Source organism: Crinia signifera, chromosome 3, assembly GCF_055691185.1.
Source record: "Crinia signifera chromosome 3, ASM5569118v1, whole genome shotgun sequence".
Lineage (NCBI taxonomy): Eukaryota > Metazoa > Chordata > Amphibia > Anura > Myobatrachidae > Crinia > Crinia signifera.
In genome coordinates, this window is record NC_139219.1 from 22,661,879 (window position 1) to 22,688,159 (window position 26,281).

The window sequence follows — 26,281 nt, forward strand, 5'->3', positions numbered from 1 at the left end:
GTATCTGATTCAATTCTATTTTATCAATCAAGTAGGATTTTTTTCTGTCAAGATAAAATCATTTGAAATAGGAATTACATGCAAATGGTGCATGATTTATTTACCCAGATTGTACAGTTGAGCACATGAGAAATGCAGAGGATGTGCCAGAGGACTTGTGATACAGTAACCCAACCCTAGTATACCAAAATGCTCCAACTTTACACGATTGTGTGGGGACATAAATAGATGTAAGAACATTATCTGTTATTTGGAATTTTATTGAAAACAATATTTTTTTTGCCGGCAGAATGTCAAAATATACATACAATGACATGAAATGGGAACATAACAGAATCGATGGCTTTTGTTGGAGGCAGAGAACGTAAAGTTGACACGTACGGTACATTGACTTTAATATGACTTGAAATGATTGGAATGCGTACATGTGCTATATATATACAGTGTCCACAGTAGTTCCTGCAAACATAGCCTGTACATAGTGTAAAATATCAAAATGAGACTAAGGCATTCAAAGGAGTAATGTCAGCATTATCCAGCTCATGGAGCAAGCTTGTGTTTATTGAATTTCATGAGACGATATTAGCAGTTTTTATGTTAACCCAAACTCTCTTCAGTGACCCGACAATAAGACAAATAAGCAATTAGCGCTTCTTCACCGAGAGACACAAATGAAGAAAAGGAATTTATAGGGGGCGATGTTGTGGACAGGTATAATGGGTCTGATTTAGGGCCAGGTGCATTAAGCTTCAAAAGTGATAACATGGAGAGTGATAAACAACCAACCAATCAGATCCTGCCTGACATTTTTCAAACACAATCTGTAACATGGCAGGTAGGAGCTGATTGGTTGGCTGTCACTCTCATTTTATCCCTTTTGAAGCTTAGTGCATCTGGCCCTTAGACTCAGTTGTACATTTGTGCAATTTCTCAAAAGTACAATTCTGATAGGCTGGGGGCGGGGGGGAGGCAGCATAGCCCATCACAGGGCAAGGGAGCCACACTCACCGGGTCCCTCCCCGTGATGAGCCCGCAAAACTTTGAGAGCACATTTCTAAAGTGTGAACGCTTCGCTCCACAATGAAGCACTTGCATATGACCGCCAGCCCCCTGGCTGCGCAGCCTAGCTGCAAAGCCAGGTGCATGCAGGCCAAGTTCTGGGTCACAACTACGCGCCCCTCTCCCAGAGTGGTCGGAGCATGCCTACATTTTCTTGGCCTTTCCAAGAAAATGCTCATGCCCGCACCCCCAATGGTCTGTTGACAACCCTGTTGCCGCCCCCTGCTGAAACTTAAACTGCATTTGCGAGGTGTCTGGCGTATAAGTGTTTGCACACATACACTCATGCATGCACCTATATGCAGATGTCCGAAAATCACAATCTGTGATTTTCGGACATCTGTAACTGGGTCTAAATCAGACGCTTTATCTATTTCCAAAGTATGACACATCTACTGCATAATCTTTAGTCAATGTTTTTTTTGTTTTTTACTGTAATTGTGAAACAAAGATGTTTACTGTTTGGGATTGCATTTTATGTCCACTTTTTGGGGGAAATGGAGATGAACTATGATTTGTCATAGTTGCAAAAAAAATGTCTGGCTTTACTATAGACAGCTGCTAGAGGCATACTTGTTGAACTTAATGCAAGCGGCAGGTGTTGACCTTCAACTCGCTTCATCTAAAGGTTCTGGAAAGTCGGGATTGGTGTGTAGGAGGTGGTGGTGGAAGCAGTAAGTTTTGCTTATGGTACTGAAAAAGCTTACACCGGCCCTGGTTGAAAAAGTGTTTCTTTGAAATAAACTTGCAAAACCTCATGTGGTACAACAATAAATATCTTTAAAATAGATAGAAATGGAAACTGTACCTTTCTAATGTGTTTTTTTTTCTAAATAAAATTAAAATAAAATATTTTAGTTAAAAGTAATTTGTTTTTGCAAACTTAGCTTTACCAATGTCTGAATGTTTGAAGGTTGCCTAAAAAGACTTGAAATATAGGACATGTTTTTATGGTTTAAATCTCAGGATTTCACAATTCCGTTTTTAAAATATTTTTTCACAGCTTTGAAAAAATAAAAATAAATGTACCTAATAAATAATTAATAAACATCACAATGTAATCATTATTTGTGGGAATCAGTGGGAAACAAAATGTGAAGCCATTTACTGATAATAGAGCTATTGGACTAATACCATGAACCATGGGGGATTTGCTAATATTAAGTCTTTTCAAACAACTGTTTCTTTAAAAAAGATGAATTCGAGATTACTAAATCAATTAACTAAAAATTAACAATTTCCCCAATATCAGCTGATTTGGTGAACTGAAAAAGCGAAGAGATGCTTGTCTCATCCTAAAAACTTTTCACATGCTAATGACTCTTTTTTTAATGTGTTTTTTTTATTGAATAATAATTGTAAAAAAACTCAGAAGCTCCATTCTACGTATTGTAATTTAATATTTTTTATTTTTTTTCAAAAATATTGTCATGCAAAAAAAAAATTGAATTCAGATTCTCTCTTGGAACCTCAGATGGCCATCATTGGCCTAGGTGGTTCAGACAAGATCAGATTAATTTGTTCTTACTATAAATAAAAATAAGCTGATTTTGGGGTGGTATCAAACCTTTTAAAGACTGGAGAAGTGCACAAGTAATGAAGTCCCGAGAGCATCCAATCAGCTTCTATCCTTCTATAAGGTGTTCTTGAAAAATGCTTGGTCGCTATGAGAAATTCTCCCATCTTTATATGGAATACTCCATTTTCTGGTCACTTCTTAAATTTAGTGCTCGTGGTGTAAATGTAATACGGTCTGAGTTTCCGGAAGTGCAGGACTTCGGTTGAGAATGCCCAGGTTTTTAAAGTGGCAATTATTTTAAATGATTGCTGCTTTAAAAATAGGGGCAATCTCAGCTGAAATACAGTACTGCACCTCTGGCAACTTGGACCCTTTTACTCTAGTATCAGAAGAACATGTTATCTTATAGTTTTGTTAACTATATCAAGTCACACTTAATGTTGAACTAACAGCCGTCTTTGGTATTGGATGACCAACTATACTGTTTTTTTTATTTTATTTGCACCACTCTTTTCAAGTCTGGTGGTACAAACAGTGCAATGAGCAAAATAATTTCTGTAGGTAGCATCGGAATTCTGTACCTATGTGCAAATACCTATATGCCACTTGCTTTGACGGGATGCAGTTAATTTGCCGGCGGTCGGGATCCCGGCGGTCGGAATCCCGACACTGGAATCCCGACCGCCGAAATCCCGAAACTTTCTCCCTCCGTGGGTGTCCACGACACCCATAGAGGGAGAATAAAATAGCGTGGCGAGCGCAGCGAGCCCGCAAGGGGGGGGGGGGCGATCCATGTCCCCCCCTTGTCGGGATTTCGGCGGTCAAGATTCCAGTGTCGGGATTCCGACCGCCGGGATCCCGACCGCCGGCAAATCGTATCGGATCCGCTTTGACTTAATATTTTCCAACATGGCCAGATGCAGCCATTCATCTTGACACAGATTTGAATGCATCTATTGCTAATTTGGCTAGACATGCACATAAGCGGTTTTTCAGCAGTAGGACAAACGGTGAGATTAAAGCGCCAAGATTATGCACAACTGACTGATTGGATCTACAAGCAGGTCCACCAACAATTTTAGCAAATCCCATTGAATCTGCTTTAGTAATAATGGCCATGTTTACCCAATACACAATGCAGTGTAAGAACATTTTGGTCTTTGAGGACATATTTACAAATACGTACAGTAACTGTGTTTGTGGCTAGTTTTAGAGGCCTGTAACCTCTGATCACAAGGTTTAGCAAGGGAGTGTCAAATTTAAAAAAAAAATTTTTTTAGGAAGATCAGACTAGCGTCCAGTGAAACCATCCTTAATCCCATTATGTAATCTACCCCCTACAACACAATGCTGGTCCTCTGCATGAGCTTTTGTTGCCATCAAAAACTGGGTTGTTGTGGCTGTTGGCAGCCACCGGTCTGATCATTTGGGGCTGATTCTGTTTTAATCGGTCCTCCACGTGTTCGCATGGGGGGACCAATTTTTGGCGACTGTGCATGCACACAGAACTCCAGGCGTGGGGCGGTGGGCCGGGGGATTCACCCATGGGAACGCCCATCATTTCATGGGCATTCCCTTGAAAATGCTGGCCATTCCCATTGATAATCCCTGATGACGTGGGTTCGGGGGATGGGCAGCTGACGCCAGCGGATGTCAGCTGCCTATCCGGCTCCCTGTACAGGGTGCTCGGAGATCTGAGTCACCACATCATTGGGGAAATCTCTGGACGGTCACTGAACATCAAATGATTTCTCCCCCGCATCCAGGTCTGAGAATGGATGATTATCAAATCATCAGTGGATTGCGGCGTGTGAGTGAGGCATGCGGCCATTCAGGTGGCACCTGGGGGACTCACAAGGCTGCAAAATTTGAAGCCTTGCGAGTCAACCAGAATAAGCTCCTTTTAGCAAACAGAGTAAAATTATTTTCCATCATGCTCTTTTCTATGTAAAAATGGTAGGCCTGGGAACACTGTTAATGTCTTTTTATGCTGTAATACCGCTTGGTGCGTCTTTAGACCCACCATCAAAATGTGCACCAACCTTATGGCAGGTACAGTCCCTTAGTCCCTGCATGGCATCCTATGTGAGAAGTTCAGCGGCTTTGCACGTCAGAGTGTTCAGAGACAAGCTCGCAACACTCTTATAAGACGCCCAAAAGATAAAATAATGTATGTCCTTGCATCTTTGTAGCCATCAGCCATTCGCCTCCCAGCAATGGCCATCACTTTCCTAAGACACTTCGATCATAACAGCGCCTATGTGCTCTGTGTAGCACCTGCAAGGTTCCATCAGTGATGGATTTTTGGACACACGTGGTAGCAAAATATCACTGAATTTACTTGAAGCTAAATTTGCTTATTTCTCTTTACATCTCCATAGGCTCCAAATTGGGTTTTTCCAAACAGCAAAGCCTCCGACAATACCAGCCAGCTATATTAAATTCATATTGAAGGATCAAACATGAAAAAAATGCTTAAGATCTGAAACTTTGCTATGAAATGCATTTTGGATTTAATTTATATACAAGTGTATATTAAAAAAAAATAATAATAATACAACATTGCTCTGTTATTTCTGTATATGGCAGTTTAGACTTAAAACAAATAAATCCAACAGTGTTTAGCATAAATTGAATTGACGCCACTGTGGATTAGTACATATTAGTGGAGATAATAAACTGCCTGTTCTTTCCATAGAGTAAAATATTTGCCAGTGTGCCTAGGATAAGTGAATGAATTTAATTTGAATGCATAATTAAACAAATGTTAATTAAAGGATAAAAAAAAAAAGAATGTTTTCTCTAACTTGGAAAGTGTGGTCTTTTAGCTAGAAAGGTCCTTTTTTTTTTGCAGAATCAATCCCAGTAACTCTTACACATGGGACGATGCTGTGGCCACCTTTATTGATTCGATATGGGTGGCCGCCCCGGGGTGGGTGGGTGGAGGTGGGGGGGGGGGGGGGGGGGGGCAGGGTGATCTGGGGGGCATGCAGCATTGAGCAGCATGCCCCTCATTCTAAGATAGTAGAAAAAGACTGTGCCACGTTTATTTCTGCCTTCGATTGCGATGCCGTGCGGCCAGGATTTGATGGTAGATAAGAACCATTAGGCCCATGTAGTCAGCCCCTTTTCTAACCACATTGTTACTCTTACACCCTATTTGATCATTATTTGTTGGTAATGATATCCTTATGCCTATCTCACGCATGTGTAAATTGCTCTACTGTCAGCCTCTAAAACCTCTGATGGGAGGCAGTTCCCCTTGCCCACTACCTTTACTGTGAAGTTTTTCCTCCGATTTCCCCTGAACCTAAAAATCCCGATGAAAAGTATAATGTACAGTATATTTGGAAAATGAAGGTACTGTAGCATTTTTTTCACCTCCATTATTTTGAAAATGCATCCTTGCCAATTGATACTATATTTTCTGTTCTACTGTTTCTATTACGTACGGATGAAATGCAGAACATTTAATTCATGTTTAGCAGTTGTCTTGCTTTATTCAAAACAAACTGTATGAAAATGCTCATAAGTGATCAGGGACTGATTAAGCCTTCGGGGGTCTTGAGTCACTTTAGAAAGGGGGGCTGCATGGGAGAATATTACACTGTCAAAACATAGTAAAGGCAGTATAAACTTGGTCAATGGGTAACTGCAGGGGGGTGGATTAATATATATATATATATATATATATATATATATATATATTTATTACCACATGAAAAGCCTGTGTTTGTCCCTTTGTACCTTACTCTGTAGGAGGCCTGACAGGCTCAGTGCTGCCTCTGATTAAAAACCCTCCCATGACGAGGCCGCTCCTGCTGTATTCCATGGGCCTGAGAAGCATATGATGAGCTTCACCAAGCAGAGCTCAGCACAAGCCTCGCAGCCTCTGAACTCTTGTGCAAAGTCTCATGGGACTTAGTCAACTCCCAGTTATGCACTGCACACTTGTGCAGCCAGTGTGTCTTGGCTCCTGATGCTCAGCATCATTAATCATGGTCACATTGGCAAAAAGGTGAAGTTGCAGCACTACTCCACTCCCAAGCCCAAAACCTTTAGCTAAAAAAAATAATTCCGAAAAATATATCCCCCCCTTAATCCGGCCCTGTAAGTGATAAGAGGACATGTTCTCATAAAGTTAAGGGGCACATCCTTTACATCAGGCATGCATCGGGGCAATTCCCTGTTCTGCCACTGCCTGGGTCAGGGGAATGGGGAAATCCAACATATTGGAAATCCTTGATTTGCCGATTCTGTCCAAAACATTATCAGGATTTTTGAGTCAGGGATTTTTAACATGCTGACGGATCACCAATTATAGATGTCTACCAATCGGAGTGTGGTATCGGCAGAATGTGGAATTGTGATGTAAATGTGGGGCTGCATTAGTCAGTCCTAGAAGGCATATCTCCCAACATCACCCATTCAAGGAGGGACACAATGCTCTGTTCCTGGAAATCCCTCTTCATTTATGATTGCCATCACCTGTGTTAAACAGGCTAATTGATTATAAAGGTGTTTCGACGCAGGTGATGGTAATCATAAATTGAGAGGGAAGTCCATGATCAGGGCATTGTGTCCCTCCTGAAGAGGGTCATGTTGGGAAGTATGGGAAGGTAACAACTCTGTTTGTAAATATCGTTCTCAAAACGAAAAGTTGGGCTGAATTCTAAAAAGTTTCAGCTGTAAAAGTAACTGCAGGAAAAAAGAAACAGTAAAAGAATCACAGAAAAAAAATGACAACCCTTAGCATAACATGAATCTCATGAATAATGTTAAATATTTATCCCTTTGATCTCCACTTTTGAAAGGGTCTTTGTTTCCCAAGAATAATCTTTTTTGTGAATCTTACGTGTTCATTTTTATAGTGACTCTTACCGTAGTAATATTCCTTCCTCAATTATTATGGATAGCACAGAGTAACTTACTATATAAATATATATATATATATATATATATATATATATATATATATATATATATATATTTCTCTGTAGTACGATAGACATGGTTCCAAGCTATCTCTATAAACACTTCCTACTGTAGGCCATGTTCCCAGCTAGGTCATTGCAGGAGAATTGTCATGACCCAATATTACTTTGAGTAGAGATACAAAGATTACGCCAAACCAATGAGAAACAATGGCTCCTGTACTGAGCGAGCAGATTTTTGAACCCATGACAGAACCTTTGTAAATGTGTCTCCCATGTTGACTTGCAACAATGTTTTCTGCCTGAAATGGTATAAATAAAGCAGGCAGGAGATGCCAAAGAATCCAGACGTGAGTGTGAATTGGGCACATCTTTAGCCAACCTCAAACTGTGCAGTGGGGTTCTGTTATACATTTGCAAGGCACGAAATACTACTCCCATTGCCAGTGTATCGTTTAAGGAATAGACACAAGATTTATATCTCTCTAAAGATTATCTTACAGAAGTGCAATGAACCATAAAGTGACGGTAATATGTATTATATATTTATGTCTTTATTCACTGCATTACATAATCTGCTTGCAATCCCTTTGCATCAGTCAGTTATGTGCCTTGATACAGTTGGGTTTAACAATTTTGTCATTAACATTAACTCTTTGAGTACCAAGTGAATTTGTATAAATAGATGTGAAAATTGACAAGCAAACATTTTTTTTTTCCCATCATAATGATTCCTCATAATGACCGGTAATGTTTACCTTATACAGGAAATATAATATTTTTTTCACTCAACATTTTTTATTTGAATTTATATAAACAATATGGGCGCCACTGGCATTTTTAGCGGATACATTAAACAGCTCTCACAGAGATATTGGCACTGAAAGGGTTAATGTTCTTTTTGTTCTACATTATTAGAAAGAGTTTATGCAAAATTTAAGCAGCTCCTGGTTTCATTTCTTCCTCTTATCATATATTCCCCAAAAATATAAAACTTTTATGTACTTTTAGTAAAAAAAGTCCACTTTTAATTTTAGATATTTTTTTTTACTGTACAATTTGTAGCAAAAATGGTTCTTTTTTTTCACATAAATGTCAAATTCTAAAACTCAGAGTAGGAAACACGACCATACAAGTGAAGTACACAGCCAGGTCACAATATAGCTCTCATCCCTTTGTCTTTAGTGATTAAAAAAAAAAAACATTATACATTATATTCACCTTGTTAATTTTTTTCTGTACAAAATATTCGAGGATGCCAAAGACCAGAGAAATTGTAGAAACAAAAATTAAACCAGAGCTAATGAAGTCCATGACAGCGGAATGTACTTTTTCCCCCTCTCAGTCACAAGAAAGTCATTAATGAGAGTGATGGTGGACGACTCAAACATCCATAAAAGTCCTTCGAAAAACGTTGGTACTCTCCGGTAATTTTTACCTAGGAAGTGCAAGCCGTCAATGAAATCCTGCTACTCCCAGTCGATACGGTTGATTGGGTTGCTGACATCTGGAATGACAATTTTTATCTTGTCATATGTTATTATATTCTGAGCACTATTGAATTTGTTAGTTTGTACCCTCATGGGAATGACTAGACCTTGGTCATCTGTAATTGATGTTCACTCTTAAGATCTTAAGTTGCTGCTGACCTACATCCTAAGCAAATGGTTAAAAAAACAGTGGTTCCCAAACTTTTTGAGCCACGCTGCCCTATAGAATCAAAATTTTATTCACGGCACCCCTAGGCCAAATGTTTCTTCTTGAGAAATTCTGAAAAGAATATTAAATTAAATCAATTATGGTTATAGGTCATCCTTATACTCCACATACATAGTTATGTTGTGAGGGACATTATTTTTTTCTGGTTGTCTAAATATTTTATGATTGGAAGCCACAAGCACTGGTTTTGCCTTTTACTTTAACCATAAATAATTTGAATTGGTCTTGGACCTCCAAACCCTGCAAGTGTCCCAAAATATCTGTGTGCCTAGGTCCACAGTTTGGGAATCTCTAAATTAAATACATATAAGTCAGTAATATGTTGGCCTCAGTAAAACTGCCTTATAGAGCCTTTGATTAAGTGCCTCTTAGAAATCATCATTATCAACTTTTGAGGGAAAGCGATGAATTAGGAAGTGCTACAAATGTACTGTGGGTCAGCAACATTTGAGTTTCTTAAGTTTGAACATTTCCCTTCACTCCCAGCAAGTAGTTACTTAAAAGTTATGCAGTACTTTGTCCCAAGTAGCAAAACAAACTCAAGCACCTATAACATAGTACATTTGGGGCTTAAAGGACTACATTCCTAAAATAAATAATAACATGATTTCACTTAATACTATGTGGTTCATAGGCACCCCCATCCCCCAAATTAATTTGTCCCTTAAACTTTCATTGTGTGCATTTAAAACTCTTAAATACTTATATTCTATTACCATCTCTCTATAATGTAGACAGAAAAGCTGATGAAAAAATATGTATAAATGGTCTATAAATTGTTTTACTTTATTTTTTTGAAAAATATATATATATTTAAACTTTAAGATTGTTTCCCTTTAGTTTTATTAAAGAGATTAAAATAACTATATCAAATGATACGACAATAAATAAACCACATTTGGTAAAAAATAAATAAAAAGAAAATGATAAAGTAAAATAAAGCATAATAATAAAAAAAGAAAATAAAAACATTTGAGGTGACCACAAATGGTGTAGTTGTTTGGACGTTTGGTGGCTTCATCATAACTTCTTGGGTGCCTCTGCGATTCTTCATCATCGGTCATATTAAAAGACAGGAATGAACATTCCCTCATCAGTGTTCCTTTTTCTTGGGTTCATACAATAAAGAGCACTTGGACTATTGCATGTGCTTATCATCTGCTCTGCTGAACAGTCCACCACTGGCTTAACGTAACTGGCTCGATTTGTGTCATGGTAACTCCTGCCGTGGATTTTCTGTGTTACCCGTCTCTGATTCCAGAGACTTAGCAATTCATTCAGTATATTTCTTGGACACTATGCTTGCCTTAACAAACAGCAAGAATATCATTAAAGAAACTGGACTGTATTTACACTGTGCTCTCCATTACCCATTCTGAACTGCTGTCGTAGGTGCTTTTAATGGTGTCCCCAACTAGTTCACTATCATCATACTGCAAAAGCATCCCATTAACTGAGAGGCTTCTCCTAGTCCAAATATTTGACATCTGTCTTGGGTAACTACAGCACTGTGTTGCAGCAAAGTCCCCCATATCAAATGAATGACTACGTTTGGCTTTCCCCTCCAGAGGTAACATAAGGAGGCTACGGACTTTGGACTCTTGGTTGCCCAGCAAAGGCTGTTTGTCTGACTGGTGAACTGTTGTTGTAGTCCTGGAGTCTACAGTGTCCTCTTTTCTTTGACACCTCAACTCCAGGGTGGCAAATGCCCCCATTAGCTTATCAATGTTATGTTTAGACCTGGAGACAGGTCTCCACTTATTGGACACAGTGCTTTGGTTACTCTGTAGACTGTAGTCATCACCCTCTGGACTATTCACGGAACTAGAAGAGGACGAGACACTACTGTGCGCTGAGCCACAGTTGAATTCCATAAGTTCATTCCTCACCACCACTTTTGGGTTGACTTGTGGCGGCAACCCATTTTGCACTGAGTTTCCTCCATTAGTTTGTGAATAAACATTGCTGACATTGGCCATCTTTCCCTGGGAACTGTTGCAAATTTTATATCTTACCATTAAAATAACAATGAAGATCAGCAATGTAGCAACTATGATGCCTCCAATAACTAGAATCATTGTTCCCCCTAAGAACTGGCTGTGCATGGACTGGCACTGTTGATAGTCCTCTTGGGTGAAGAACTGGGAGCATCCAACGATGTTTGTAGCGGTTAGTGTTGTTGCAGTGTCATCCCAGATAGCCAAAACGCACAGATCGTACGCCGTTCCAGACACCAGGTTGTTCACGACAAATGCTTTGTTGGAGGCGGGGATCATCCTTAAAATGAAACAGAAACAGGAGACATACATTATAATGATGATAATAGCTATAAAACTAAAGTTTGATGGGGAAAGCATGAAAATTATTTATAGCACAGTTTCAATGCCCTGCAGCACAGTGGCCATAAAATGTGTCTGATTCTGATTTTTGGCAAGTTATGCATGATTCCGACTCACTGACTTCATGGCTGTTTTTTTTTAAGGGGGTGATTAAAAGGGGGTGATTCCGCTTTGATCGGACAGGGTTGAATTTGGGCCCATTTAAATTGTGGGAGGTCTGCGCATGCCTGTTTTTGTGCATGTGCAGGCACCCTGTGCATACGCCTTCAGCGGAGGGAAGGATGAGGCTGGAGGGTAATGCCCAATATTTTATGGGCCTCCCCATAAAAAACCTGGGCATTCCCCTGTTATGTGCATGTTACTCCATATTTTGAGTTGATTATGCCAAATGTGTGGATAGCAAACACAGACTGGTATTTTGCACCTACTGTAGCATGGGGTGTGTGTAAGTGCCTATGATAATGATGACAGCACCTCCTGCCCATGGATTAAAAAAGGTCAGGGCACTGCGATCGCATAAACATGTACACTATAGGATGTGAATGCTGCTGCACATGGGTTAAAGTGTGAGGGAACGGAGTGGAACTGAGTTCCACCACCTCTAATGGTAGGGGGAACTATGTTTTACCTCTACCACAGTCCTGAACAGTAATTACAACAGAAAAGCCTGTCCCAGCGGCTTATTCTGGCACGGCGTATGCAATTTAAAGTTAAGATGAACAACTGTGGACATTATGTGTATAAGGGGCATTACTGTGTGGTTTAATATGAATCAAGGCCACTACATTTGGTGTAATGTGTAAACGATTGTGCTACCATGTGTTGTAGGACCATTATCCCTTTATGGGTGGTAGGGCACAAATTTCTTGGCACTGGTCTAGGCTCTGCCTAATGGTGGTGTGTGTGTGGGGGGGGGGGGGGGAAGTTCCTCCCCCTCTTCAGGATCACTAAGGCTGCATTTGTACTTGTTTGTGTCTCAGAATCACTGTAGCCCTTTATTTAGAAATAATACATATATATCTAAAAGGTAACATGACATTGTGGGTGCTGGAATAATAATATTGTTTTCTTCTGTAATTGAAGGACATTTGTAGTTTTACAGCAACAGAAGTATAATAATGACATTTTATGAATCTCTGGAAAGCAATCAGAAGGAAATTAGCACATTCCACACATATGTATCCCAGTATATAGCAGTAATACAATACGTAAACATTTTATTAAACATCTCTAACATGTATGTAAAACGTTCTTTGTACAAATCATCACAAGATTTTGAAGAGTTGCAAAAGTGTTTCTTTACTAGCTGCAGGTATGCTGAACCACAGCTGCAGAGGCACTTCCTGTATAACAAGCACTTCCTGTATAACAAGTGGATACAGATTGAGCATACATCTACATTGTACATCCCCAATACCTCCTTTTCCCGATTATACACAATAGTCCAACTTTGATGCGCAGTACCTATGATTGGTCAGAAGATTTTTGTTTGTTTTCATGTTGGTAAAAAGGATGCACTGTGCATTCATATAGAAATATAGGTCACTGGGATGTTCTCTGTATTGTATGTTGGTTTGTAGAACATACTTTATATTTAATAGAGGTGACTAAATTGTTCTCTGTATTGCTAAAATGCATTTAATTGCCATGTATATTGGACAGCTGATAGGTCTAGGTATTGAATATACAGTAGAAGTCACTAAAATTTTCTAGAGTACGTATACTACACAGATCGATAAAATGATTCCTGCATTGTGTATTGGTTAGAAGAATGTCCTTTGTATTGTCCAGATGTCATAATAATGTTCTCTGTATTGCTTTCAGGTTGGTAAAATGGTCTGTGTGTATTATAGAAGTCACTGGAATGCCCTCTGTATTGTACTGTAGAATGCTTTATATATATATATATGTATATATATATATATATATATATATATATATATATATATATCTTATATATTTGGCTACATCTGTCACTCAAAGTGTGTCTGGAGCTGTAACGCTGGGTTGTGGACTTCCATCTTAATTTATGATTGTCATCACCTGTTTTAAACAGGGTAATTGATAAGAAAGGTGTTTAAGCACAGGTGATGGTAATCCATAAATTAAGAAGAATGTCCAGAAACAGAGCAATGTGTCCCTCCTGGAGAGGGTCATGTTGGGAGGTATGCACCTCCCGCCCCCCCCCCCCCCCCCCATTCACGGCATCCCCACGATTAAATGGCACATGCAAAACACTGACATGGCTATGGTCGACAATGAAAAAGGTTGACAAGATTTATTTTTCACTTTTTCAATGTTTTCATATTCATTATCATGTGTCGACATGGACACCAATGAAGTGGCACACTTATGTCAACATTTACATGTGTTGACCTTTCTGTGTTGATTTTTTCTTATGGCAATTCGCGGCACCCCCCGCGACCCCCCTCCCGCGATTTGCAGCACACCCCCCGCAATTCGCGGCACCCCCGGTGACTCCCGCGATTCGCGGCCCCACCCCGTGACACCCCCCCTCCTGCGATTCGCGGCACCCCGCGACCCCCCCTCCCACGATTCGCGCCAACCCCCCGGGCCCCCCCTCCCGCGGTTCACGGTGCCCCCCACGACCCCCCCTACCGCGATTCCCCACCCCTGACCCCCCCTCCTGTCATTGCGGCAACCCCCCGCGCCCGCGACCCACCCTCCCGCGATTCACTGCAACCCCCCGCGCCCCCTCATCCCACAATTAGCGGCACCCACACACACCCCCCCCCCACGACCCCCCCTCCCGCAATTCACGGCATCCACCCACGACCCCTCCTCCCGTGATTTGCGGACACCACTCACCTCCTCCCTCCCCCCCACCCCCGCGCGCGATTCACGGCAACCCCAGGATTAAATGGCACATGCAAAACACTGACATGGCTATGGTCGACAATGAAAAAGGTTGACAAGATTTATTTTTCACTTTTTTAATGTTTTCATATTCATTCTCATGTGTCGACATGGACACCGATGAAGTGCCACACTTATGTCAACATTTACATGTGTTGAACTTTCTGTGTTGATTTTTTCTTGTGTCGATTCGCGGCACCCCCCGCGATTTTCAGCACACCCCCCGCAATTCGCGGCACCCCCGGTGACTCCCGCGATTCGCGGCCCCACCCCGTGACACCCCCCCTCCTGCGATTGCGGCACCCCGCGACCCCCCCTCCCACGATTCGCGCCGGGCCCCCCCTCCCGCTGTTCACGGTGCCCCCCACGACCCCCCTACCGCGATTCCCCACCCCTGACCCCCCTCCTGTCATTGCGGCAACCCCCCGCCCCCGCGACCCACCCTCCCACGATTCACTGCAACCCCCCGCGCCCCTCCCACAATTCGCGGTACCCACACACCCCCCCCCCGCGACCCCCCCTCCCGCAATTCACGGCATCCACGCACGGCAGCACCCCTAAGCCCCTCTTTAGTCCCCCGTATACTCACACACCCCTATCACTACCCAGCTTCCTGCTCTCCTGAACCGTAACTTCCACCACTGGGGAGTCGCTGACGCTGTTTTGCCCACATGCCCCTATCATGCCTCATAGCCCAGCCTCCTGCTCTCATGCACCCGAACTCCCACCCAGTAGGAGGAGACACTGACTAAGGGCCACCATCCCGTACTCCTGTACTGCCACGCTGGACCCTCACCCACTGGCAGAAGCTGCACAGTATCTACCACCCTCCTCTTTAGTCCCGCTTATGCCCACACACCCCTATCACTACCCAGCCTCCTGTTTTCCTGTGTCGTGACCTCCGCCAGTGGGGAGCCGCTGACTCAAAAACACCCTACTATACTATTGCACACACACACCTAAACAACACGCACACCCCCCCCCACACCCACAAATGTCACTGTACCATCCACACTATTAATGTACATCTTACTCTGTAACCGCTTTTTAATTAAACAAAACAATACACACCCCCTTCCACATCATATGCTCTCTATTTAACACATTTTGCCTATAACTCAAGTTGCAATACAGGCCATCTTTCATACAATTCTAACCATCTTTTTCATATACAAATGTTCACAAATTAAGGGGGAGCAGCCCCTTACGACGGTGTGAAGAGCGCCCGTAGGGCGCGATGAATCACCTAGTATATATATATATATATATATATATATATATATATATATATGTATATATTCATGTATATATAAGGTAACCACATTCAAGTTGAGTATCCTTTATCCAAATATTTGTTATCCAAATTATTCCAAACACCATTTCCAAAATGATTTATTTATTTATTTATTTATTTTCTAAAAACCTACTGGGTACATCTACTGTATAACTGGCACTACTGAGGAAATAACATGTAACTGGCACTAAATATGTGCAAGGACATGATTGCTTGGCATTCAAATTCAGTGTCTGAGATAAAATATTCAGAAATACAGAAACTCCGTTATCCAAAATACTTCTGGCCCCGAGCATTTTGGATAAGGGATACTCAACCTGTATAATAAAACAGAGACATTATACAACAACAAGCAATCACACAGTATGTACAATATCCTCCCTGCATATTAATGGTGTAATGCAAACAAATCTATATTTCACGTGTACTTTGGCTGTGCAGGTGATCCCAGCAGGAGCATTGCTGCTATAATTATGCTGAACTGGCCGGTATTATGAGCCTGAATCTCTGGAGCAATTTTGGATTCCGTTTTCATGCTGTAATGGAATCTCTATTATTAAAAAAAAAAAAAAAAAAATCAACAGCGATGCAGGAAATTGAACATTTAAAATATGCAGCATAATGTGTTTGTTTTCCCTTCAGTTCTCCTAAGGAATAACAATAGCAGTGTTTAAGCAGATATCCAGCAATCATACTTCTCCGGTGTCAGAAAGCAGAATATTTGCAATCCAGAATATGTAGATTACTGCTCGATAGAAAACAGACTTTAGAACACTGAGCGCAACACAAAGACCTGCTCTCACCAGTGACAAGTGAAGGAGTGATGAATGGATTGCAGTGATCTCAACGTATCGCTATAATCCCGTTCTCCAACTTCCTGTCCCTGCCTATTGCCAGCATTTACATATTTCATTTTCTACGAATCTGGAATATTACGTTACCGAAGAAGGCATTTCCTGACATGGATAGAAGCTAGGGCCCATACACAGAGGCAGAACTCTGGGAGGCAATGGAGTCATCTGCCGCCGGGCTCCTGCTCCCAAGGGGCACCTCTCCTCCCCATCAAGTTTGAATCAGTTAATTGAAAGCCGTTGATATTGCTAATGTGGCTAACTCCTCCTTCTAACATCATTTTTGCAAGTTATACACCCTGTATTAGATCCCATGACCTTACTGGAGACGGACACCTTACTGATTGCACTATTTTTCTTTTGGGGGGGGGCACCAATACTTATCTTGCCTCCGGGCAACTTGGATGAACTTACGCCACTGCCCATACACGCTGGGCGAGTTTGAGCAGAAAGCAGTTCAGCTTTTTCGTTTGAGCTGCTTTCAGCTCAAAAGCCGCCCAGTGTGTACAGGGCAGCGGCGAGTGCTGATGCACATTCCCGCATCATCGCTGTCCGCCAGCAGATGATCTACTGGGCAGACGGCTTTCCATAGCGTCCTGATATGGGCAAAAAACGCTCAGTGTGTATGCAATGAGCGTTTTTTTTTAGCCCCATCGGTTTTCCCCATCATCGGTCTGTATACAAGCTGGGCAAAATTGCTAGTGTATATGAACTTTAACCCTTTCAAGTCCAATGTCTAGTCATGCTCGACAGCCCCAGCGCTAGTAGCAGATCCAATGGTGAGTCACTTTAAAAATAAGAACTTTCACATCGTTCAACATATAATGTAGACAATTTTTGAATAAAAAATAAAAATGATAATTCATTTAAACATTTAAACCAGACTGATTGAAAAGCATAAAAAAAATATTTGGACAGCAAAAAGTTCACAATCTCTATAAAGCAGCCGTAATATCCGCACTAGGAAGGACAAATGCAAGCTCCATAAAATAGTTGTAACAGCTGGTCTGCACTCGGCACTTCCTCTTCCTGTTGCCGTTTTAGCTTCACAGGAGAAGGCTGAAGTTCATGAAGCTCCAGCAGCCTCACAGTTTCACTGCACAAGATCACATGATTTTTAAACTATGTAAGGAGCGGGCAGGCAGACAATGATAACGCAACTGCTCTGAATGTGCGTGGTGGTGGGGGACAGAAAGGAGAGAGTATGTAACATTTGGATTGAAAGGGAGCAATGGGACTACTACTGTAGGGGCTGGGCAAAGTGATATGGAGGTAGGGGAGGTTTTGGAGGCAATAAATAATATAGTGTAGGTGTGCTAATCTGCCAAACACCATATATAACAAAATAAAATGGCAGATCCTACAAGAGGTTTAAAAACCTACAAATAATAAGTACACGAGATGTATTAGCCATCAGCATATGAAGAAGCTGTATCACTACACTGCTTATTCCCCATGTATGAATGTACCGCAGTGTGGTACATGACAGGGGTGCTATGCGCCCCTGTCATTATCAGCACTACTATGTATAAAATAGGACGTCATCATACTGAGGCAATGTGGCAACACCTGCAGCTGTCACTAGGTAGATTCGAGTGCATTGGTGTACATTAGCAAGGGAAAGCAGGAAGTGCCGCTATAATACACCTTACCTTTTATGTTTGCTGTCAGCCTTCTGCCACCTCACAGCTGTTATATACTGCCTCCCCAAGCATCTACTTATCTCTGTCACCCACTACCTCTACCTTTCAGGTTTTCCCTCTGCCATTACCTATCCCTGTCACCCACTGCCTTTACCTCTACTTCTTCCCTCCACTATCACCCCATCATCCTCTCTATCCTGTCACTCTCTGTCTCTCCAAGGCATCACCTTCTCCCCATTACCCATTATCCTCTGCTTCTCAGTCACCCACTGCCTCTTCCCATCACTTTCTCCCTGTTATCCACAGTCTTTCCCTGTCACCCACTATTTCATTATCTTCCACTATCTCTGTCCATCACCTCTCTTCTATCAGCCTCTCTCTGTCACCCACTGCCTTTCCTTGTCACCCACTATCTCATTATTTTTCACTATCTTTGTGAATCACAACTCTTCTTTCAACCTCTCTTGTCACCCACTGCCTCTCCCTTTCATACTCTATGTTATTATATGTTTTTATTCTGTGATTTTAGAAATAATAAAATACTCAATTTCTTTGACAAACAATCCCATTTTTATGTACTAAGTGCAGCTATCATTTTACATCGTTCTGAGAGAACACCTCTTCCTCACGCTATTTAATGCCTTGAAGAAGAGACTTGATTCGAAAGTGCTTGAGATATCTTTCATCAAAGCAAAGCCCCCTCCCCATAAATGGCTCACCATTGGATCATTTGCCCATAGAATCGACCAAGGGATAAAGTGCGGGGGAGATGGGGCGGAACTCAGTTACACCACCTCTAATGGTTAGATGGAACTAGCTCAACCTCCACCTAGGTCACCTAGTTTAAAGTGGGGTTCCAAAAACCCTACCACTATCCCTGGATCTGCATAATGGGGAGAGGAGACGGTGGCGTAATTAGGTGGCAGAGGGAAATGAGTCCCCCCTCCATGACCACTTTAATCCCTGTGTGCGACTTACGCTAAGTCTGGCTGGGTGCCTTAGGATTTAACCCCCATAAGGTTAAGCAGCCTCCAATATTTATATTGACTCTTAAGGCTCCAACCAGGTGCCTGGAAACCACTATTGGGGATATTCAATCCCCGCCGCTATTTCTGCTGGCGGAAATAGCGGCACTCACCTATTCTATGCTGCCATTACCAACAGCAAAGACGGAATTCAGATCCAAATTTTTTAAGTCGGTTCTGTTTTGTCAGAAACGGCCCCGGATTTTTAAATTCGTGGCCGTTTCTGACAATCCGTGACCATTTCTGACAATTTATGGACTTTCCAACACTCGACAGTCGGTACATTGAATACTAAAGTTGGAACGGGTCAAAATCGGCCATGAATCCAACTTTCGGGAACGTCCTAGACGACAGTCGGATTTGGAATTGAATACCCCCCTATGCCTTTTGACGTTTTTTTTTTTTTTTTGGGATAGTTGAGAAACTTTTCAGCCCCAATCTTGCTTCGTACTGCTGACTCTTTCCTCAAAAGTGAGCACCCTCAGAATAAAAGTTAAGTTTGTAGTCTAGCATGAGAGAAACCCAAGATCCATTCCCCAGAGTTTTCCCCAGCACTTTGCACCTCTTCCCCATCGTTTCATTTCTACTGCGCTAACTACAGTATGAATGCTGCATAAATGAGGACAAACTAGAGGCAGGCTACTTGGTTTGTCCCCTTGGGTGGAATTGCAGCTGAACAGATCAAACAAATGGAGCGTGATTGAAAACAAGGTTGTATTAACTTCCTTTTGACTTTCATCTCCAGCTTCCAAGAATAGAGAACAGTAACAATTATAGGTCCTATCAGTAGCCGGTGAAGTGTACTTTATTGATCTATGTAGGTGAGATTTAATGCACATCCTGCAGAAATGACTTGGTGTTCCCCAGTACGCAGTTTTGTGGTCTGCAACAGCACAGGCCAATTAGTTTAGAAAGTAAAGGTTAAATTATATCTGCATTATTTTTGCAGCTCTTGTCTTTCTCTCCGTGGGGCCATAATGTCTTGTGGATGGAAATCTGACCTGTCTGGTCAATGCTCTGGAACCGGCTTTTATTGGGATAACATTGCAATAAAAATTCCTGAGCTAGGAATGTTATACTGTACTCTCGGTGCCAAAAATCTTTATTGAAAGCAGCCTAAATAGAATGGGCAGGCATACTGTGCCTATTCACTACCAGTGGCGGTTTTTACCTCTAGGCTGCAGGGCTGCAGCCCCCCCCCCCAGGTAAAATCCACCACTGTAGTGAAGCCAGATGCAGTATGTGAGACTGCTCTGGCTTCACTGTGACTGGCAGTGACTTCCTATTGGAATTCCGACCTGCCAGTCACAAAGGCAGTCCCATTGGGAGGTGTTCCCTCCCTCCGGGACGCCTTTCTGCGGGCTGCTGTACAAAATCAGTGATTGCGCAGTAATTTCAGTACTGCGCACGTGCTGGTCTCGGTGCCTGTCATTTGTATTGTACATTCCTTCTATGGACGTTTGTACTGCGCATGCGCCAGTCCTGGCACCTGTCATCAAAGCACAGGCACCTGGGACCCGGGAGAAGAGGCAGCGGCTGCAGCGGCGGTGACAGGGGGATGGGGTGTCTGAATCGCGGTACCCCCACTGCGGCCAGAGGCAGCCCCCCTCCCTCAAGAAGGTACGAGCCGCCACTGTTCACTACCGATCGGAACAGGGAATTTGGCTCCGTTCTGATGGTGGGGGCGGAGCTGCGCATGCACAGACTATGTCTAGGAACGGCTTTGGCGAGTTACACACTCGCCGAGCTGTTCGTTACAGGGAGGCAGGGCCTGTGGGGCGGACAGGAGTGGAAACGGGGCTCGTCCATTAGAACGCCAAGTGTTTTATGAGCGTCCACATGAAAATACTGGGCGTTTCCATGGGAACGAGGCAGGCCGATGCCTGGCGGGGTCTGGCGGCTGATGTCACAGGATGTCAGTGCCCGACCTATCTTAGGCAGACCCCAAAGGAAATAAAAGTCAGTTAAGACTGACTTTTATTTCCGAAGGCAGGAGAAATCAGTTGATGGTCGGCAAAGATTTAAATACTTCTCTTGTACATTATGTGTCTGTATAGCACAATTCACATCAGACCCAATGGAGCAAACAGTCAGAAGTCAGCAAGACGTGTCATTAAAACCGGGAGGAAACAACACATTGACCTTTTACACAGGTAGAACATAAAGATGCTGCGTCCTTTTCTGTGTCTTTTGCAGGTGCACGTATGCGTTTTGATGCAAATGCCACTAAGAGCACTACCACAGTGTAGAAGCGTGTGTCTTACTGTGCAAGGGCCGAGATGACTGGTGAAATTCCGCTCGGCCCTTCTTTAGGTGCCACCATTGTCGCATCATCGGCACTTGCACCAGCCTTATGATAGGTACAGAATCTCGGTAAGTTCATGCCATCCAATGTGAATACATTTGTGTCTGAGTTTGTAACCGCTACAGACATAATGCTGTAAGATGGATCTTCTCTGTGTGTCCATGTAGCCACCTTCCCTGTCACCGTCCAAGAACGCCCAAGACATTTCCGAGACTGATGGTTGCATTCAATGCGGGCGGCGATGGGGGTTAAACAGCGGGGATTGCCAAAAACCAGCTACTGTATCCTCGATGTTTAACCCCCGCACCGGCCACTCACCCTATTCAACGCGCTGGAGAAATCTTCGCTGTAAGAGGACAGCGAGGATTTCCCCAAACAGCGAGGCACGCCGCTAATGCAGGGAGCCCGCTCCATTTAGCCGTGAGCCTCGCTGTTTTTGGCCGCATACACAGTTTCCGTTTTACTCCAAAAACCTAGCGAGGGTAAAAATGGCGTCAGTTGAATACTGACCCTGCGAGCTGTGACAGTAAGCAGGCAGGACTGCTCGCTGTCACAGCTCGCAGAATGCATTGAATACACCCGTGTCCCAATTGCAAATATGACTCCGGGGTAGATACTCAGCTGCTCTAATTTTATATTATGCTAATTACAGATGATACTTTAGTGCTAAGACTGAGCTCAACCTCGAGCTTCAGTGATGCCGAAGGGGGAACTGGCAGCCGTTGAACTGGGTGGGGGTTGGAATTAGCGGGTCCCATGTTATCCTATAGGGAAAACGTTCCAGCTTTGCCTGGCAGTATCTCCGGTTCCCAGGGGACTAGAGACACGGGTGCACCACCGGACCACCCCCTAGATTCGCCTATGCTCCCTATGAAGTCAGAGCTACACAGCCACGGTAAGAACTTGCCAAATCTAAGCATACATTATCTGAACGGCAATATGGCCAAACTTGACATACAAATTATGCTTTTGACGTTAGGACATTTGCATGTTGACAAAACATATTGAACCCATGATGGCAAAAGAAAACCTTCTAGCCTTAAAATAGGTTGGTGATGATTTCCCAGTGATAATATTGATTGATATAAAGAGGGAGGATGGGATGAGCTCAACTGAGGAAATTATACAGTAGCTGCAGGTAAGGGATCCACACACTCATATAAATAGTAACCCCAAACACGACACAGGGTAAGGCAAAGTTTTCTTTTTAACTTCACGAACTAAAACATCTTGAGTCATCTTGTGTGGGGGCTGTGGGTACGTTAGATAAAGAAGTATCAACTCTATTGTCTGCAGTCTTCCAAAGATTATTTTTTGTGCTACATTTGGTAGAGATGTAACATATATAGACATCTGTATATAACACATGTAACTGTGACAGGGAAGGTGGCCCCTCTCAGCTCTGGGCCCCATAGCAGCTGCACTCCCTGCACCTATGGTAGCTACATCCTGTATATAACACATGTAACTGTGACAGGGAAGGTGGATCCATTCAGCTCTAGGCCCCATAGCAGCTGCACCCCCTGCACCTATGGTAGTTACACCCTGTATATAACACATGTAACTGTGACAGGGAAGGTGGCCCCTCTCAGCTCTGGGCCCCATAGCAGCTGCACTCCCTGCACCTATGGTAGCTACATCCTGTATATAACACATGTAACTGTGACAGGGAAGGTGGATCCATTCAGCTCTGGGCCCCATAGCAGCTGCACCCCCTCCACCTATGGTAGCTTCACCCTGTATATAACACATGTAACTGTGACAGGGAAGGTGGCCCCTCTCAGCTCTGGGCCCCATAGCAGCTGCACCCCATGCACCTATGGTGGCTACACCCCTATGGTGGCTACACATGTACCTGTGACATGGAAGGTGACCCCTCTAAGCTTTTGTTCTTAATTTAATAAGTTCTTATTATCATTAACTCATTTTCACTGAACAAACAAGTAAACAAAGGCAGTAATAACTCATTTTTGCTTCTCTGCAGCAGTTGCTGTGGAGACTCAGACCCAACCATCACCCCAGCACTCCATGGCATTAGGGTCCCCACTGTTCCACAGCTCCATGCCTAACAACAGCAGCAGCAAGTAACTCTCAGGAAGCTGCAACCACCGCAGTAACAGCAGCAGTGCACAGGACCCAGCAGAGAAAGCCTCCCTGCATAAGCTGCAGTTCTTACTCCCGCCGGCCACCTTCCTGCAGTTACCCCTGTTGTTGGTGGATGCGGTGACCATGCTTCTTTCTGTTTGACAGATTCATTTGCTGACCACAATTCCTGAATCCTGCATTTTTTTGGATCCTAACTGAACCAATATCTAGGGCCTGATTCAGACTCAATCAATGGGCTGCGAATTTGATTCTTGAATGACCGCACATGCACAATGCCACAAAGTGCAGGGTCTCCCTGCAAATTAAGCCAGTGATGACTGGCAGCCCCTTGTTGGCGGCACAGCAGCATTTTCTTAGAGTTCCCCGGAGAATGCAGGCAGCGCCTGGCCGTCGGGAGATAGGGCCACTGATGACCGCCATTTCCCCACGGACATTGCAGCGCCATGAGATGGTGATTGCGATCGGTTTTCCCCTGTGTACATGACTGACAATGTATTCCAAACCTTACACAGGGGCGAGGAGCCACTCTGGCGGGGCAGCATTCACCTGATCGCTGGGATGCGAAGATTTTCAGCCCAACAATCAGGTCTGAATCAGGCCCCTAAGGAGAGCCTCCTCAAACCAAACCCGGTTCATAGTTTCCTGCAGTTCAGAATTTGGATTTTAAATCTGGATTTTGGGTTTTGGATTCCAAAAATTAAATGATTTTTGCTGTTGATAAAATTTTTTGTTGACTCAACCCCCCCCCCCCCCCCCAGTACACTACAGATCAGCGACACATGTGGCTCTTCAGGGATTCAGGGAGTGTGCTACTATTTCAAGGTGTCTCCCTGAAAATCAGTTATCAAAACGTGGAGGTTATTCAGGTTCACATGCAAAGCTGCCAAATTCACAGCTTTGCGTGTGGTTTAAATGCTGCCCGCCGCCTGCACGGAGGACCTTATGTTTAGTGACTGCTCATGCGCATAAGTATTTATACTCATGTGCAGCTGCTTGGTGCAAGTGGGCACAGCAAATTGAAATTTTGGCAGCCCCGTTAGCACCTAGCAGTGCGGGCGGGTGGCATGGGGCGGCGGTGGCGGGCTGTGTCCATGGGAAGGCCCAGTGTTTGATGGGAGTTACCATGAACATGCTGGGCGTTCCCAAGGTAATTCAGTGGTAACGCGGGTGCGGACAGCGGATGTCAGCTGCCCGCTCACTTCCTGCACAAGGAACACGCAGATCTAGGACATCATCCATTCGCACGCATTTGGGGAAAGTCGATGTGCGAGTAGGGGCGGCATTCGTACAGACAGGCAGCGTTTAAACCACACGTAAAGCTGCTTTGCGTTTTAACCTAAATAACCTCCGAACGTGTGTGTGTGGGGGGGGGGTGATCAAATATGAATAACCTCCATTATACAGGTCTGTGAATCCATGCCACTCAGAACCATTTCACATATAGGGCCCGATTCGGCCCCATCCCCAACAGTCGGGGTTTGTGCTTGCGCGAATATGCACATGTGCAAAATCGGGGAGCGAACAGCCGTGGCGAGTTTCACACTTGCCGCGCCATTTGCTGAATGGTGGGCGGGAAAGGGGGCATGCATGGGGGAAAGCAGGGGAACGCGCTGGGCGTACTTCTGTAGGCGCAGATGTATCGATGCCTGCTAGGGGAGGGTGGCTAACATCATGTGCCCCCAATTTGGCAGATTTGGGGGTGCTGGAAAAGTCAGTTCAGGCTGGCTTTTCTTAGCGAACAGAGGAAAAACCATTAGTTACATCGGGATTGGTTTCAAATCCCGGCGGTCGGAATCCCGGTGGTCAAAATACCGACGCCGTAATCCCAAACGACTAATTCCCGACAAGGGGGGACGTGGATCGCCCCCCCCCCCCCCCCCCCCCTTGCGGGCTTGCTGCGCTCTCCACGCAGCGGGCCTGGTGTCTCGCTACGCTCAGCACACTAATTTATTCACCCTGGACACTCACAGAGGGAAAAAGTGACAGGATTTTGACCGCTGGAATTCCAACCGCCGGGATTTCAACTGCATCCCGTTACATCGGTACTTCCAATAGCTTCTATATTAAATTGATAAAAGGGCATTCAATTAATTTTGATATTTCTAGATTTTTCAATTGTCTCATTCTGAAAATCTGAAAATAATTGCAGTACCGTAATTACCAGACTTCAATTAGTAGGAAAAATGCATTAAAAACTCATTTGAAAATGTTACTAAAAAACAGACCTTTGTGTCAAGTGTCCGTTACCCAACATTTTTATGTTAAATAATAATTTTACGGATTCCACTTAAAAAAACGAGTAAAAAAACCAAGTGAATAACCACAAAGTCAAACTGCAAGCAATTTTTGTTAAACCTAGAATTTGTGTTGAAGTTCCAGCATAGAATGCCTGTAACGAAAATACATCAAGGAAATAAATATTTAATGAGATTGTATTTATTTTACCTGCTAGCTTGCAAAAGCGTTTTCTCGTGCAAATAATGAGAGATTCTTTCCCTCCAGCAGCTGCACACAAACTATATTGGACTTCAGTTAAACCGGGTACCAAGGGAATGTTACCGTACAATGAGCCTAAATCAGCTTCAGTTGTAGTTTTGCGAAGATTTGCAA

At 43.3% G+C, this 26,281-nt stretch overlaps 1 protein-coding gene across 1 annotated transcript in view; it reads right to left on the reverse strand.

Moving 5' to 3' along the window:
• Positions 1–5,546: 5,546 nt before the first annotated feature.
• The window catches only part of LOC146063246 (leucine-rich repeat and fibronectin type-III domain-containing protein 2-like), a 424,978-nt gene continuing 404,243 nt past the window's right edge, over positions 5,547–26,281 (reverse strand). Inside the window, exon 4 of the mRNA XM_083175460.1 lies at positions 5,547–11,508. Coding sequence (XP_083031586.1) covers positions 10,581–11,508 — 928 coding nt within the window. The 3' untranslated portion in view covers positions 5,547–10,580. The remainder of the gene's footprint in view (positions 11,509–26,281) is intronic.